Here is a 17,835-nt window from a genome sequence, read left to right on the forward strand (position 1 = left end):
GTGGATCATACCCAGGATAGCCTGAGGCATATGCTCCCATTTTTAGCTGAATGGAGTTGTTACACTGTGTACATGGGCCACCACAATACAATGTACATCACTGAATGCAGAGCAGAAACCAGAAAACCCACCTCTCCAGGTGAAAGAAGATTACATGCTGCCCAGACAGACGCCACATTCAATTTTAAAATCATACTTGAAAATTACTTTCCCTGTACTTTCCTTTTCCTTTCATGAAGTCTAAAGGTAGAGACATATCATTGTATTTTGCTTCCGCTGAGTGTTTGCTTGGCATTTGATGATGGACATGATGGGGAACAGAGAATATTGATTGTTTCAAATTTCACATTTCTTAAAAGCAGGAATATACATGTATGCAGTATTGTCCAAAAATCCCATTCCTGAAAGAACAGAAAAAATGTTATTTTATTGGCCAGTTTGGCACCCCATTCAACCTAGTATATGTTCCTAAATTTAAAAAAAAATCACTGCAAAGACACAAAATACTCTTGTAGAAAAACACAAAAAAGAAACTTCCCTGTAAACTTTCCCATCCTTGTTTCAATGCTTCAGATAATATTAATTGCTATTATCTTTGGGGAAATCCAGCGCAAAGTGACATAATCTTAAAGTTTGAGCTAAACCAGTTATGAGGGACTCTAGGAAGCACTTCTTCAGACAAAGGAGAGTGGTAATCTGGAACTCTTTTTCTTCTTTCTGCCATCCCCTGAAGAGGCTGTGGATAATGGGTCAATTGAAATTTTCAAGACTAATTCAAGGTCTCATTGTGTGGTGGAGCAAGATTGAATGGCCTAATCCTGTTCCTGCTGCCTTATGTTTAAGATCGCCTTCTGCAACTCGTTTCAGGAGTTTAGACCTTTGAGGCAATCTTTGGATTGTAATAGTTTTTGAGCCTCTGCTATTGAGAATTGACATGTTTTTGGCTGACCTGCATCTTTCCTTTTCTCTCATGTCTCTACCTTCGATTAACCATGAGCAATGACCCAGGAGATCTAGCAATATATGGAAATGGAACATTTTAGCTATGCTAGCCTTCCATTCAGGTTAATTTCTGCAAAATTACAAAACATTTCAATCCTTATGCTAGCCTTTCAATTGTTTAAAAAGTCAGTTTTTTAAATATCATTACATGACCTGTTATTAGCCAATGATACTATTTTAGATAACTTTAACAGATTTGCTTATATTCTGTTTATACATGTTCAAATGAGATCATTAATGTTTGCCAAGTCTTTTACCATGTGGGAAATAATATTTCTGATGTTATGTGTACACTTTTTTACGTTTCAGAGACCTCATAAAAAAGCTCCTAGTTATTGACAGGACAAGACGATTAGGAAATATGAAGGTAAGTAACGGATACGTTGATGGAAACCACCATATAACGTAAGCTTCATCATTGAAATTACAGATTTGGAAGTTATGTAATTGATGTAAACTATCTTGAACAGTTGCCCTGTTCTTTAGAACTAATGGTTCTTTAAAACCATTCACTGTCTTTAATTGGAGGTAGGCATCAATAATGTGAAAGGAAACTGTATTTTCTGAATTGCTACATGATACTTAATGTTCAATTTTATTTCTGTTTTTAAAACTGCTGAGCCAAGGTGAGCTAGGAGCAAATGATTTGAACAGAATTCTCTCTCTCGTCCGCAGCCCCCTCCCTTGCGCGCCCTGGTGGCCCCCCTGCCACCTCCTCGCACGACCCCGCCCCCCGGGGCCCTGACTCTTGCCCCCGGCCCCTTCACTCCTTCCCTCGCTCACTCACTCCTTCCCTCCCTCCTGCGCGCCCCCTCACCCGCGCACCTCTTCTCGCCTTCGCATTTTCTCCCTCCCTCCAGCGACACTTTTGGTAAGGAATGTTGGCTGCAGCCCATTCCTAGACATAAAAGTGCCTACCCTGAATTTCTTGCAAACGCTGCAAATTCTTCCCAACAATTTTTTATATTCCCAGACTGGTTGAGTTTCAGTTTAAAACCTTGAACCACAGAAAAAATGAGGACTAATTAACAGATCTTTAGATCTTTGTGTTCAATTTAAGGATGGAAAATTAACCCGATTTCACAACTGCTTTTATCTACCATTTCAGCAACCTAATGTAGTAATACTAGCCAACTAGGAGAGTCAGTGACTTTTAAGCAGGCAGCACAAAAGTTACGGAATGAGTTGGGCAAATATGCAACTGGTTAGAACAGTGGAGGATGAAATTTAATACCAACAAATGTGAAGTATTTTACATTGAAAGGAAAGATAAACAACACATGTATTGAAGAGTGAAGTTGAAAAGGACTTGGAATCTTTGGAGGCTCAATGCAAAGCCAAGCCATGCAGAGCAGCAGCTTAATAAACCCAACAGAATATTGGGCGAAAAGTTAAAACAGGAGAATGCAAGCCGGAGGAAGTCATTATCAAACTATGTTGGACTTTGGTTAAACCATATTTTGAATACTTTGTTGAGTTCTAATTGTCTGGCCACAAGAAGACATTCAAGCTGGGAGGTAGGGCAGAAAAGAGTAATTAAAAGAGTCTTGGAACTTTCAATAAGGGAATATTGGGGCCATATGGCACCTCCTACCTTGAAAGGAGATGTTTTAAAGGGGGTCCTTATAGAAGTATGGAAAAAGGCAAATCTAGAACATTACTTTGAGTTAAAAGTGTGAGTAGACAGGTTTAAACTAAAGTCAAATCTAGGATTGATACCAGGAAGTTTTTAACACAGTAAACAGCAAATGAAACTGATACCCTCATAGAATGGTGGAAATGAAAACTTTGGAATAAGTTAAGAACTAATTAGGTACTGCAATGGTAGAACTTTAGGGCCGTTCTGAATACATGAGATGAATTAAATGGACCTCATCAGTAATTACCTTGTAAGCTCAACTTCTAATAAAGGAGAGAGTCATTTGGATGAAACGCTTTGGTGCTAGCCTTTCTTATGGGAAAAACGCTTCAAGCTGATTAAGTAGGGATGAGTGAACTAAGTCCGCCTTAACAGCAATCTCATCACTTGATTTGTACTTGAATCTACAACCTCAGGGTTTGAGCAAATAATTCTAGGCAGACAATTCAATGCAGTACTGAGGGAGTGCTATATTGTCAAAGGTACAGCCTTTCTGATGGGGTTTTGACTATTTAGAGTTATATGTTCTCATGGATCTTTTCCAAGAAGAACAGAGAGTTCTGTGTCCTTGTCAACGTTCATCCCTCCACCAACACCACAAAAGTTTAATAGGTTAATCATCTCATTTTTCTGTAGCAGATGCAGCACAGCAGGGTCCTACAAGTGGCAGTGACTAGTTAATTCATTGAATGTGTAACACATTGGGATGCACTGAGAAATGAAAGGTACTACGTAAATGAAGGGTTGTTCTTTCGTTTGTTCCTCCCTACCTCCTGGTGATGGTCCCAGCCAGAATAGGGCCCAGTATAGAAAATTTTAGTTCACCAATTTGTGCTGGAATAAGGGTCTACCTAGATTTTTGAAAGATATGTGGGAGCTTTTGGATGCCAAGGCGATCCAGGATAAACACATCTGCAGAAAGTGTAAGCAGCTGGAGGAATTCTTGATCAGGGTTACTGAACTACAAACTGAACTGCAGACACTGCGCAACGTGAAGGAGGGAGGGAAATACCTGGACACTTTGTGTCAGGAGACAGTCACACCTCTTAGAATAGGGTGGTCTGTTTTGGTCAGCAGTGAGGGACAGGAGGATGTGACATGAGTGAAGCAGGTAAAGGGATCAAGCAGACAGGAATGGAGGAGACTCAGACTTTGCATTTGTCCAACAAGTTTAAGGTGCTTACAACCTGTGTGGACGAATGCGAGGTCTGCAGGGTAGATGAACAGACTGGCTATGACACCATGGTACAGGAAGCCGTTCAAGTCGGGGGAGCAAAAAGGTATGTAGTGGTGGTAAGGATCAGTATAATAAAGGGGATTTACCTTGTTCTCTGCAGCAAAGAGTGAGAGTCCAGAAGGCTATGTTGCCTGCCAGTGCCAGTGTTCACAATAACTGCTCAGGGCTGGAAAGGAACTTAGTGGGAGGATCCAGTAGCCGCAGTCTATGTAGGAACCAATGACATAGGCAGCACAAAGAAAGAAGTTCTGCATAGTCAGTATGAGGACCTAGGCACCAAATTAAGGAGCAGAACCTCAAAGGTAATAATCTCTGGATTATTACCTGAGCCACATGCAAATTTTAATCTACATATAGATTGCCCATCTGGCTTTTTTCAAAGGTAGTGTAGATGATGAATTTATAGAATGATTTCAGGATGATTTCTGAGATTACACTCTGGAGCCAAACAGGGAGCAGGCTATACTAGACCTGGTATTGTGCAACGAGATAGGATTAATTAATGACATCATAGTAAATGCACCCATAAGTAGCAGTGATCATAATATAATTGAATTTTATGTTCAGTTTGAGGGAGAGAAGAGTGGTCTAAGACTAGTATTTTAAGCGTTAAATAAGGGCATATATGAGCAGACCTAGCCAAAGTGAACTGGCAATTTAAGTTAAGGGATAGGTCAAAAGAGATGCAGTAGCAGATATTTAAGGGGATATTTCAGAATACACCGAATCGATACATTCCAACGAGGAAGAAAAATTGAAAGAGGACTACCTACCAACTAATTAAAAAAATTCAGATGGGTGGCAGGTCAGAGGATTGGACAGAATATAAAAAAACAGTAAAGAATGACCAAAAGATTAGGAACATAGGAACAGGAGAAGGCCATTCAATACGATCATGGTTGATCATTCACTTCAATGCATTTTTCCCACACTATCCCCATGACCCTTTACATTATTGTTAATCAGAAATCTATCAATCTCTACCTTAAACATTCTCAATGACTGAGCTTCCATGGCCCTCTGGGGTAGAAAATTCCAAAGATTCACAACCCTCTTGAGTAAAGAAATTTTTCCTCACCTCGGCCCTAAGTGTCTTCCCCCTTATTTTGAAATTGTGTCCCCCTGGATCTAGACTCCCCAACCAGGGGAAACATCTTACTTGCATCTACCCTGTCTATTCCTTTAAGTATTTTGTAGGTTTCAATGAGATCACCTCTCTTTCTTCGAAACTCTACAGACCTAGTTTCCCCAAACTCCCTTCAGAATCAGTCCCGCCGTTCCTGAAACAAGTTTGGTGAACCTTTGATACACTCCCTCTATGGCAATAACATCCTTTCTGAGGTAAGAGAACCAAAACTGCACACAGTACTCCAGATGCAGTCTAACCAAGCTTCTATACGATATTGAAGCAAGATTTCACTACTCCTGTACTCAAATCCTCTTGCGATAAAGGCTAACAATCCATTAGCCTCCCTAATTGCCTGCTGCATCTGCATGTTAGCTTTCAGTGACTTATGGACAAGGATGCCCTTTACATCTACACTTTCTAATCTCTTACCATTTAGGAAATACTATGCACTTCTGTTCCTTCTACCAAAGTGGATAACCACACATTTTTCCACATTATATTCCATCTGCCATGTTCTTGCCTACTAAGTCTGTCCAAATCCTCCGTAGCCACTTGAAATCTTCCTCACAGCACACATTCCTGCCTACCTTTGCATCATCCACAAATTTGGAAATATTAGATTTGGTCCCCACATCCAAATCACTGATATATATTGTGAACAGCTGGGACCCAAGTACTGATCCTTGTGGTACCCCACCAGTAACAGCCTGCCAACGCGAGAATGACCTGTTTATTCCTACTGTTTTCTGCCAGTCCTTAATCTGTGCCAGTATATTGCCCCCATGTGCTTTTATTTTGCTTACAACTTTATCAAAAGCTTTCTGAAAATCCAAGTATACTACGTCCATCAACTCTCCTTTATCAATTTTGTTAGTAATATTTTCAAAAAAAACTCCCAACAAGTTCATCAAACATGATTTCCCATTCGCAAATCCATGCTGACTACACCCAATCAGATCATGATTATCCTAGCATCCATTTATCACAACCTCTATAATAGATTGTAGCATTTTCCCTCCGACTGATATAAGACTAACAGGTCTGTAGTTCCCTGTTTAGATAAGGAAGGAAAAATTAGTGTACGAGAGAATGCTAGCTAGAAATAATAAGACACATTAAGAGTTTCTATAGATATTTAAAAAAAGAATAGAGTTAACAAAGTGAGTGTTGGCCCTATAGAAGGCGAGTCTGGGTAATTAATAACGTAAAATACGGAGATGGCAGATGAATTAAGCCGGTATTTTGCATCGGTCTTCACTATAGAGAATACAAGGAACATCCCAGAAATAGCTATAAATCAGGAATTGGAAGGGAGGGAGGAACTCAAGAAAATTACAATCACCAGAGAAGTCGTACTTGTCAACCTGCAGTTCCAACAATTCCTTGGTTCCTGATGGATTTCATCCTAGGGCCTTAAAAGAAGTGGTTAGTGATATAGAGGATGCAATGGTTTCAATTTTACAAAATTCCATAGATTCGGGAAATATTCCATTAAATTGGAAGACAGCAAATGTAACTCCTTTATTCAAAAAGGGAGGAGACAGAAAACAAGAAACTACAGGCCAATTAACTTAACATCTGTCATAGGGAAAATGTTAGAAGCTATTATTAAAGATGTTATAGCAGGACACTTGGGTAAATTCAAGGTAATCGGGCAGAGTCAACATGGTTTTGTGAGAGGGAAATCATGTTTAACCAATTTAATGAAGTTTTTTGAAGAAGTAACATGTGTTGTGGATAAAGGGGAACCGGTGGATGTACTGCACTTAGATTTTTAGAAGGCATTTGATGAGGTGCCGCATCAAACGCTTTTGCAGAAAATAAAAGCTCATGTTGTAGGGGGTAACATATTGACATGGATAGAAGGTTGGCTAGCTAACAGGAAACAGAGGAGGCATAAATGGGTCATTTTCTGGTTGGCAGGATATGACTAGTGTGCCACAGGGATCAGCGCTGGGGCCTCAACTCTTTACAATTTATATAAGTGATTTAGATGAAGGGACAGATGGTATGGTTGCTAAATTTGCTGATGACACAAAGATAGGAAAGTAAGTTGTGAAGAGGATGTAAGGAGTCTACAAAAGGCTATAGATAAGTGAATGGACAAAGATCTGGCAAATGGAGTATAATGTGGGAAAATGTGAGGTTGCCTTTTTGGTAGGACAAATGAAAAGAAGCATATTATCTAAATGGTGAGAGATTGCAGAGCTCTGAGATGCAGAGGGACCTGGGTGTCCTCATGCATGAATCGCAAAAGATTAGTATGCAGGTACAGCAAGTAATTAGCAAAGCTAATAGAATGTTATCATTTAATGCATGGGGAATTGAATACAAAAATGAAGTTATGCTTCAGTTATACAGGGCCACGTCTGGAGTACTGTGTACAATATTGGTCTCCCTATTTAAGGAAAGATGTAAATGCATTGGAAAAAGTTCAGAGAAGGTTTACTAGATTAATACCTGGAATGGGTGGATTGTTTTATGAGGAAAGGCTGGACAGCCTGGGCTTGTATCCACTGGAGTTTAGAAGAGTAAGAGGCAACTTGATTGAGTTATATCAAATCCTGAGGGTCAATGTGAAAAGGATGTCTTATCTTGTGAGAGAATCTAGAACTAGGGTTCACATTTTAAAAATAAGGGGTCACCCATTTAAGACAGATGAGGAACAAAGTTTTCTCTGAGGGTTATGAGACTTTGGAATTCCCTTCATTGAAAGGCAGTTGAGGCAGAGTCTTTGATTATCTTTAAGGCAGAAGTAGATAGATTCTTGATAAGCAAGGGGGTGAAAGGTTATCGGGTGTAGGCAGGGATGTGGAGTTGAGGCTAAAATTAAATGAGCAATGATCTTATTGAATGGCAGAGCATGCTCGAAGGACCGAGTGGCCTACTCCTAAATCATATGTTCGTATTCAGTTTGCACATATGAGGTTTGCACCCAGTCAATGCTTTATTTTTCTTTAAAACATTGCATAGTTAGGCGTTCTCCTACCAGTTATTGTGTTGCGCTTCAGTTCTCTTTCTGCTGTTTGGTATCTTAATCCTGCCTATTAGTCAAAAAATAAATTGTGACTTATATAGAGCAGAGGGAGTGAATATCAGTTGAATGTGTGTTTATTTATTTATTCAAGAGACCATTGCCCTTTCAAAAATTTGCTCAATCTCAAATTTTATAAATTGTCAAGTGCCTTGTAACAGAGGAACTTCACTGAAACTAAACAATATTAGTTTTGTACTTGCGCTATTTGTTTTAGTTAAAATTTTAAAACTCACTTATGACCAAAGAATAACAACTTGCATTTATATAACACTTTTAACATAGAAAAACACCCCAGTGAGCCTCACAGAAGCATGAGGAAAATGGACGCCAAGTCAAAGGAGGAGAGATTAGGAGGAATGATGCAAATCTTGGTCAAAGAGGTGGGTTTTAATGAGGATGTCAAAGATTGGAGAGGCTGAGGGGTATAGGGATGGAATTCCTGAAAGTGGAGTCTAGAAGGATGAATAGCGTAAGAGGAAATAGGATGCACAAGTAGCTGGAGTCATACAGTTTAAGGAGAGAGTGTTGGACAAAGATTTTAAATATGAGGAGTGAAGGGACTGGGTGCCAATATCGGCCAACAAGGATGGTGATGGGTGGAGAGGGGGTTGGGAGGTGGGGGTGATGAAATGGGCAAGAGGGATTTGGTGCAGAATCGAGCAGTGCAGTTTTGGATGGACTAACAATTATAAATTTGAAAGGATGGAAAGCCAGCAAGGAGAGCCATTGGTTCAGCAAGTCATCAAGGAATGTCTGAGGGTTTTTTGAAAGTTGACCGGTTGTGCCTGTGCACATAAGACAGAAAGGTTAGTGTTTGCTAGTGGGACAATTAATAGCAATGTTTTTTTAAAAAGAGGAAGAATTTGTCCTCGTAGTGTTTGATTTCGTAGATATAAGATATGGTTAGAAAGTGGTGGTTCATTAGTAGAGTACCTCAATGCAAGATCTCATGGTTTTCATTTTGTTTTAAGAATTTATTGTGAAACAAAAAATAGCTGCCTGATGGAACTGTCAAATCAAACTATTTTTTTATATAGGCGGCCTTTTACAGTAGGCTTTTCCATTCCTGTAATTAAGTAGTTTGATCATAAATATAGTATACTTTCCAAGCAGTACATAAATATGGTATATATGGAACAAATCTAATAAAGCAGTTGAGATTTGTTGACATTGGTATTTCTGTTATTGGACTTAATAAAATTCACTGTTGGGAGTGTTATACTGCACTATATTTGTATAATTTATGCTTTCACTCCCCTGCTAGATTATTATAAGAGTAAAACTTTTATTAGTGATATTTTTGCACTGCTAATGTACCATTGGGGAGCATCAAGGTAAAGAAGATTTGCTTCAACCCTTGATACGCTGTGGATAACCAATTTCATCTGGGCGTAATCTTGCTGTTCGTGAACCAAATGAGAAGACTTGCTCGATGAAGACTTTTTTTGGAACCCAAGGACCATTTCTGAGATGGGTCTAGTCACAGTCAGGCCAATATTTTAGATCTTGATACGTTGAAAACAGCCTTTAAAGTTTACAGAAAAACTAAAGCCAATTTTTTTCAATGTGGAAAAATTGTAGGCAACAAAAGTTGTACGTAGGAACACAAGAAATAGGAGCGAGAGTAGACCATGCAGCCTGTCAAGCCGGCTCTGCCATTCAGTACAATAATGACAGACCTTGGGCTTCAGCTGTACTTTCTGTACTTCCCTTTATCCCTTGATTCCCTGAGAGACCAATAATCATATTCAACAATGGAGTATCCACAGTCTTCTGAGGTAAAGAATTCCAAAGATTCACGGCCATTTGAGTGAAGCAATTTCTCCTCATCTCAGCCCTAAATGATCAGCCTCTTAAGCTGAGACTGTGCTCCCGTGTTATAGATTCCTCAACCAGCAGAAACAATCTCTCAACGCCTACCCTATCAAGCCCCTTCAGAATCTTGTACTATTTAAAAAGAATTATTAATTTGGAATGAGTTTCATACAAATGTGTTTTCTCTGTGCTTTGTAAGCATTAAGACCAAAATGAATATATCATGTTGCAAATCAGAATAACAATAATATATTAAGTAACTTATAAAGCTAAGACAGATCATCTCGTGAGTCCTGAGATTTAATTTTAAGGTAAAAAATCAGCCACACTGCAACAGTGATATTTGTATGGCCGATTCAGCTTGGACTCTTGCTTGGGATTATTTCTATTAGATGTCTGGCATTTTAGCGTCATGTAGAAGTTGCTGGGGCAGAAACTCTTCTCGGGTGGTATTGCAATGAGCAGTATTGGATCAACCACCTGTTATAAGCAGCACCTGATATTCAGTTTCTGTTGCCATTAACTGAATTGAATATCAGATGCTGTCTAACAGACGCCAGATCCAGTACCACTTAACTTACACCACTGCCCGAGATGAATTGCTATCCTGCAATGTTTGTTTTCTTTTAAGAAGCCTTGTGATTTTAAATTTTGTAACAAGTTGACTTATGCATCAAGGAAGATAAGCAGTTAGCAGCTTTACCTATAAGCTCTAGCTTCAGGCTTTGTTATAACTTTTCCTGGCCGTTCAGTGATGATGCCCCACTGGGCAGGACAAATTTCATAGTTTACTTAATTTGGCCAAATTCCACAAATAAACCTTACTGAACAGTTTATATGATATTTGTGATTCTCTTTGTGGAGTCGTTTGTTTATAAACTGAGATATTATATCCTCAAGGCTAATTGCAGCTGCAAATCATGTAGATTTGAAGCAACAATTGGGAGGTCATTACTAGCATACCCACAATTTTATGCTTCACCACTGACTTTTCTCCTGAGTAAAATTAATTAGAGAATGCAAAGTTTCAAATAAACTTGCATATAGGTCAAATTGCTGAATGATTATGTTATAGGGCTGTATTTTTTTAGCAGGGTAGCCCTGGGTAACATTTGTTTTTAGTTAAAGTGGCGACATTGCAATTACCTAAGTTATAGAATGGCTTGAAACCAATAGATAAATGTCTCCAAAGTTCAGGTGAAGTGAGTGAATACGCAGCAATTTTATTTTACTTTAAGGATGATCCCAACAAATTGATTCTCAAAATTTAATTATTGTTGAAAACTTTTCTTAGTCATCAATTATTAGTTTTTTTTGTCATTGCTTTCGAATCTAAAATACTAATTCCCATAAAAATTTGAATGCACAACCATAAAAATTTGAATGCATCTGTGTTACATAATAAAACTACACATGTAGCTTTGTCTTGATTTGCAGTTTTTTCTTGGTAGCGTTACATTAGAAACCTGCCAAACAGGACATCCATTCTACCCATAAGACTGACTTGACTAGGGCCTGATTTCCCTTAATATTATCATTCGACCAGTTGGGGTAGCTGGATAGCCTATCCAGTTAGGTGGAGCTGCAGCTGCTGACTCTTGGTAATTTGAGTTTTTGAAGCTCTGTGCATCAGGAGAGCACTTGCAGGTTAAATTCACAGCATGCTTTGTACATTTCTTCAATTCACATGTGATTGAAATGGGTGGACTGTGGACATTGTAAGTGTGGCTCCCAGATTAAGCTGTCATCTGTTATCTTGACCCCCATATAACAACAATTGGCAGATGCCATGCTAGTTTTATACACTGTGCTTATGGAAAACTATTCTGAGTCAAGATGTTCAGTCATGTTCTCATGCTTGCAAGCAGTAAAATATGTGCCTTATCATTCCAATCGACAATTCACTATGTGGAATGATTTCGAACTGCTGCATTTTTCCCTATTATCAAGTAATTGGCATGCTGGGTGACTGTCAACTTTAGTATGCACCAATTTAACAGATTAATTTGATGGCAATCATGGCAGGGTGGTCCGTAGGTGGTCTGAGAGGTGTGTAGCTAAAAACAAAGCAGTGGGAATAGGGTTACACATGCCAAGTTTGATAATTGGATGGCCAGAGTTCCATTCCCCGATCTTTCCCCATCTGTCCTTTTAAAAATGTTATTTCAGATATTTATCCACATCCCTTTTAAAAGGTATTATAGATTTTGTATCCCTCACTGTTTTTTGCAGGATATTCCGTGTCCTAACAACCATATATGGAAACGTAGAAAATAAGAGCAGGAGTAGGTCATTCGGCCCTTTGAGCCTGCTCCACCATTCAATATGGCTGATCCTCTTATCTCAAAGCCATACGCCCGCTCTCCCCCTATACCCCTTGATGCCTTTAGCGTCCAGAAGTCTTATCTATTTCCTCCTCAAAAATATTCAGTGACTTAGCCTCCACAGCCCTCTGTGGTAGAGAATTCCACAGATTCACTACTCTCTGAGTGAGAGAATTTCTCATCTCAGTCCTAAATTGCCTACCCCATTTCCTGAGACTGTGACCCCTTGTTCTAGACCCCCAGGCCACAGGAATCATTATCCCTACGTCCAGCCTGTCCAGCCCTGTCAGAATTTTATACATTTCAATGAGATCCCCCCTCATTCTTCTAAACTCCAGTGAATACAGGCCTAGTCGACCCAATCTCTCCTCAGTCGACAATCCTGCCACCCCAGGAAGCAGCCTGGTGAACCTTCGCTGCACTCCCTCTATGGCAAGTATATCCTTTCTTAGGTAAGGAGACCAAAACTGCACACAATATACCGGGTGTGGTCTCACCATGGCCCTGTAGGGCTGCAGTAAAACTCTTTTGCTTCTGTAGTTAAATTCTCTTGCAATGAGGGCTGACATGCCATTTGCCATCCTAACTACTTGCTGCCGTTCTGTTTTTCCTGCTGACGTGGATGGCTTCACACTTACCACATTATGCTTCATCTGCCATATGTTTGCCCACTCACTCAACTTGTCTAAATCACCTTGAAGCCTCTTGACATCCTCCTAACCACTCGCATTCTCACCTAGTTTTGTGTCGTCAGCAAACTTGGAAATATTACATTTAGTTCCCTTATCCAAATCATTGATATGTATTGTGAATAGCTGGGGCCCAAGCACTGACCCTACTAGTTACCACCTGCCACTCAGGAAAAGACATATTTATTCCTACTCTGTTTCCTGTCTGTGAACCAATTCTCAATCTATGCCAATATATTACCCCCAATTCTATGTGCTTTAATTTTGCACACTAATCTCTTATATGGGACTTATCAAAAGCTTTCTGAAAATCCAAATACATCACATTCACTGGTTCTCCCTTATCTATTCTACTAGTTACGTCCTCAAAAAAAACTCCAGTAGGTTTGTCAAACATGATTTCCCTTTCATAAATCCATGTTGACTTTGTCTAATCCCGTTGATATTTTCTAAGTGTCCTGTTATCACGTCCTTTATAATAGACTCTAGCATTTTCCTTACTCCTGATGTTAGGCTAACTGGTTTGTAATTGCCTGTTTTCTCCCTTTCTCCTTTTTTAAATAATGGGTTCACATTTGCCACCCTCTAATCTACTGGGACTGTTCCAGAATCTACAGAATTTTGGAAGGTGAAAACCAATGCATTCACTATTTCCATGGCCACTTCGTTCAGTACTCTGGGATATAGATTATCAGGCCCTGGGATTTATCGGCTTTCAGTCCCACTAATTTCTCCAGCACTTTTTTTTTTTACTAATACCTATTTCCTTCAATTCCTCCTGCTCACTAGACCCTTGGTTCCCTAACATTTCTGGGAAGTTTTTTGTGTCATCTTCCGTGAAGACAGAAGTAGCTTCCGTTTCATTGTTCTCTATTATAAATTATCCCATTTCAGACTGTAAGGAACCTACATTTGTCTTCACTAACCTTTTTCTCTTACATACATGAAGCCTTTACAGTCTGCCTTTTTGTTCCTTGCAAGTTTACTCTCATACTCTATTTTTCACCTCTTAATCAATCTCTTGGTCCTCCTTTGCTAAATTCTAAACTGCCCCCAATCCACAGGCTTGCTACTTTTTTTAGCAACTTTACATGACACCACTTTGGATCTAATACTATCCTTAATTTTAAAATTTTAATTAAACTTTAAAATTTTAATACAGTATTTAAAAGAAATTCTTGTCAATCTTTCTCTTCGTCCTTTTCATGATCCTAAATTTTACCCTTTATGTAACCATTTGCTACAAATAAAAATATTATTGCTCATTTAGTTTATCAAAACTATTTGTATATTTGAATATCTCCAGGATGCATGCCATTGTGGACCACTTTTTCAGAGCTTCTCATCTGTATTTATCCTATCCAGTTGCTCCACTCCACCCTCATGCCCTTTCATTTCCACTGTCTCACACTTAAAGAAATCAAGGCAAATTACATCTTATGGCTTCTTGGCTCAGTATTTGCCCTTTCACTTGTCAGAGGTTGTAGCATTCAGATCCCTCCCATTGACTTGAGGACAAATGCTAGGCTGCCATTTTGGTGAAAGGACAGAGAAAATGCTGTCTTTGGAGATGAGTTCAACAGATCTAAGGTGTTGCCTGCCTGGTGCAAGGGTTAGGGACATCTGTTCTTAGTGTTTTTGGGACAGTTTCTTAGAGCAGTACATTCTGGAGCCAGCCAGGGAGCAGGCTATTTTAGACCTGGTGATGTGCAATGAGACAAAATTAATTAATGACTTCATAGTAAAGGAGCCCCTGGGCAACAATAATCATAACGATTGAATTTTGCATTCAGTTTGAGGGAGAGAAGAGTGGGTCTAAGATTAGTGTTTTGAACTTCAATAAAGGCAAGTATAAGGGTATGAAGACACAGCTGGCTAAAGTGAAATGGGAAATTAAGTTAAGGGACAGGTCAGTAGCGATGCAGTGGAAGACATTTAAGGAGGCATTAATGTTCAGCAAAGATACATTCCAGCAAGAGACACTCTTAATGAAGGATGCATCATTTGTGGCTAACTAAGGGAATTAAAGATATTATCAAATTGAAATTGAAAGAAAAAGTGTAAAATGTCTCGTGCCCAATCTATTTAATTGTTTGTATTCCCATTCTTCCATTCCCTCAATCATTCTGGTTATCGAGTCCTTCTGCATCTTTTCAATAGCTGGAATACCCTTTCTGTACTGCAGTGAATGTCAGTGATTTATAAAGTGACAGGTTTACCCTTTTAATTTTGCTCAATATTGATCTTTTAATACATTCCAACACTTAAATTGCTTTACAAACGGTGAGCATTCTCGTGATAGTTTCAATTTATTGTCATTCAGGACCCCAATCCCTTTCATTTCCATATATGTTATTTTCTTTCCATGTAAGTAATAATCCCTTCCTGGAGTTTTGTTTGTGCCCAAATGAAAAACTTTGTTATTCACTCCACTGAAATCTATTTGATTAGCATTAAGTGTTATCTGCTCAGTGAAGATTTTGAACAAAAGAGGTTCTAAAACAAGCAACTGTTGGATCTTAGGCTGATGGTTCCTGTACCATTTACCCTCCGGATTTTGCCACTCAATGAGTTATCCATTATAGAATAATCACAGTGATTCCTGCTTTCGTTACTTTCAACACTAGCCTTTCCGCTAGAACTGCATCAAAAGCCTTACTTAAATCCATTTACAATACATCCACAGCTGCACCCTTTTTGCGCTCCTTTGTCACATGTTAAAATAAAAGCAGTAAATTAGATTCACAAGACCTCTTTCTTAGAATCATAGAATTGTTACAGAGCGGGCGGCCATTTGGCTCGTCATGTACATGCCGGTTCTCTATAAAAGCAAACTAGTCCCACTCCCAAATCCTCCCTCCGTAGCCCTGCAAATTGCTTTTGTGCTCTGTGCCCCTAGTTATAAAGTTGAAGATCTTGTGTGCTTTTTTAACCATTTTCTGAACCTATCCTGCCACCTTGAATCATTTATGCATACATCACATAATTTTAACAGCACAGATGGAGGCCATTCGACCCATCGTGTCAGCACCGGCTCTCCAAATGAGCATTATGACCTAGTGCCATTGTTCTGCCTTTTCCCTGTACCCCTGCACATTGTTTCTATTCAAATAATCACCTAACGTCCTCTTTCGTTCCTCGATTGAACCTGCCCCCACCACACTTCCAGGCAGCATATTCCAGACCCGAACCACTCGTTGTGTGAAAAAGTTTTTTCTCATGTCACATTTGCTTCTTTTGCAAATCACTTTAAATCTGTACCCTCTAGTTCTTGATCCTTTAATGAGCAGGAGCAACTTCTCCCTATCTACTCTGTCCAGACCCCTCATGATTTTGAACACCTCTATCAAATTTCCTCTTAGCCACCCTCTCTCCAAGAAGAACAGCTTCAACCTCTCCAATCTGCCTTCATAACTGAAGTTTCTCATCCCTGGAACCACTCTTGTAAACCTCTTCTGCACTCTCTCCAGTGTGTTCACATCCTTTCCATAACGTGGCACCCAGAACTGTACACAATTCTCCAGCTGACATCTAACAAGTGTCTTATATAAATTCAGCATAACCTCCTTGCTCTTGTACTCTCTGCCCCTATTAATAAAGCCCAGGATACTATATGCTTTATTAACTACTCTCTCCACATGTCCTGCCACCTTCAATGACCTATACAGATATAGCCTAGGCCTCTCTGCTCCTGCACCCTTTTACCCTTTATTTTGCATTGCCTCTTTGTTCTTCCTACCAAAATGTATCACTTCACATTTCTCTGCATTAAATTTCATCTGCCACATGGTTAGCCACTCCACCAACTTGTCTTTGTTCTCATCTATCACTATCCCCCTCCCGGTTCACAGTGCTTCCAAGTTTTGTGTCATTTGCAAATTTTGAAATTGTTCCCTGCACACCCAAGAAGAGGTCATTAATATGTATCAAGAGTCCTAGTACTGACTCCTGGGGAATCCCACTGTATACCTTCCTCCAGTCTGAAAATAGCCATTGACCACTGTTGTCTGTTTGCTGTCCCTCAGCCAACTTTGTATCCATGCTGCCACTGTCGCTTTTATTTCAGTGGGCTTCATCTTTCCTGGCAAGCTGTCATGAAGCAATTTTATCAAGTGCCTTTTGGGTGTCCCTACACACCACATCAACTGCATCATCTTCATCAACCCTCTCTGTTACCTCATCAGTAAACTTAATCAAGTTAGTTAAACATGATTTGCCTTTAACAAATCCTTGCTGGCTTTCCTTAACTAATCCACGCTTGTCCAAGTGACTGTTAATTTGTTGCGGATTACCATTTCTAAAAGCTTTTCTACCATCGAAGTTAAATTGACTGGCCTGTAGTTGCAACCTTTTTCGAACAAGAGTGTGTAACATTTCCAATTCTCCTGTCCTCTGGCACTATCTCCATATCTAAGGAGAATTAGAAGATGTTAACCACATTGGCTATTCTTTGTTTTTATTTACATCTAAGTACTCCATGATCTTTAATTGCAGTTTTCATTACCCTAATGGACATGAAACTCACTGGCCTGTAATTTCTTGGGTCACTTTCCTCTACATTTTAATAAAATAGGTGCAACACCTGTCAGTTTACAGTCCCAAGGTGCCTTTCCAGTATCCAGTGATATACATTGCTGGCTAGGCCAGCAATTATTGCCCATCCCTTATTGCCCTCATTCAGAGGGCATTTTTAAGAGTCAACCACATTGCTGTGAGTCTGGAGTCACACGTAGGCCAGACCAGGTAAGGATGGCAGATTTCCTTCCCTAAAGGCCATTAGTGAACCAGATGGGTTTTTACAACAATTGACAATGATTTCATGGTCACCAATAGACTTTTAATTCCAGATTTCTATTGGAATTTAAATATCGCCATCTGCTGTGGTGGGATTCAAACCCGGGTCCTCAGAGCATTACCCTGGGTCTCTGGAATACTAGTCCAGTGACAATACCACTATCACAGC

The 17,835-nt window shown here is 39.5% G+C and overlaps 1 protein-coding gene across 1 annotated transcript in view; it reads left to right on the forward strand.

Moving 5' to 3' along the window:
• prkx (protein kinase X-linked) overlaps window positions 1–17,835 on the forward strand; it is a 137,311-nt gene that overhangs the window by 99,115 nt on the left and 20,361 nt on the right. Inside the window, exon 6 of the mRNA XM_078545059.1 lies at window positions 1,312–1,369. Coding sequence (XP_078401185.1) covers window positions 1,312–1,369 — 58 coding nt within the window. The remainder of the gene's footprint in view (window positions 1–1,311; window positions 1,370–17,835) is intronic.

This window comes from Cetorhinus maximus, chromosome 7, assembly GCF_964194155.1.
Source record: "Cetorhinus maximus chromosome 7, sCetMax3.hap1.1, whole genome shotgun sequence".
NCBI lineage: Eukaryota > Metazoa > Chordata > Chondrichthyes > Lamniformes > Cetorhinidae > Cetorhinus > Cetorhinus maximus.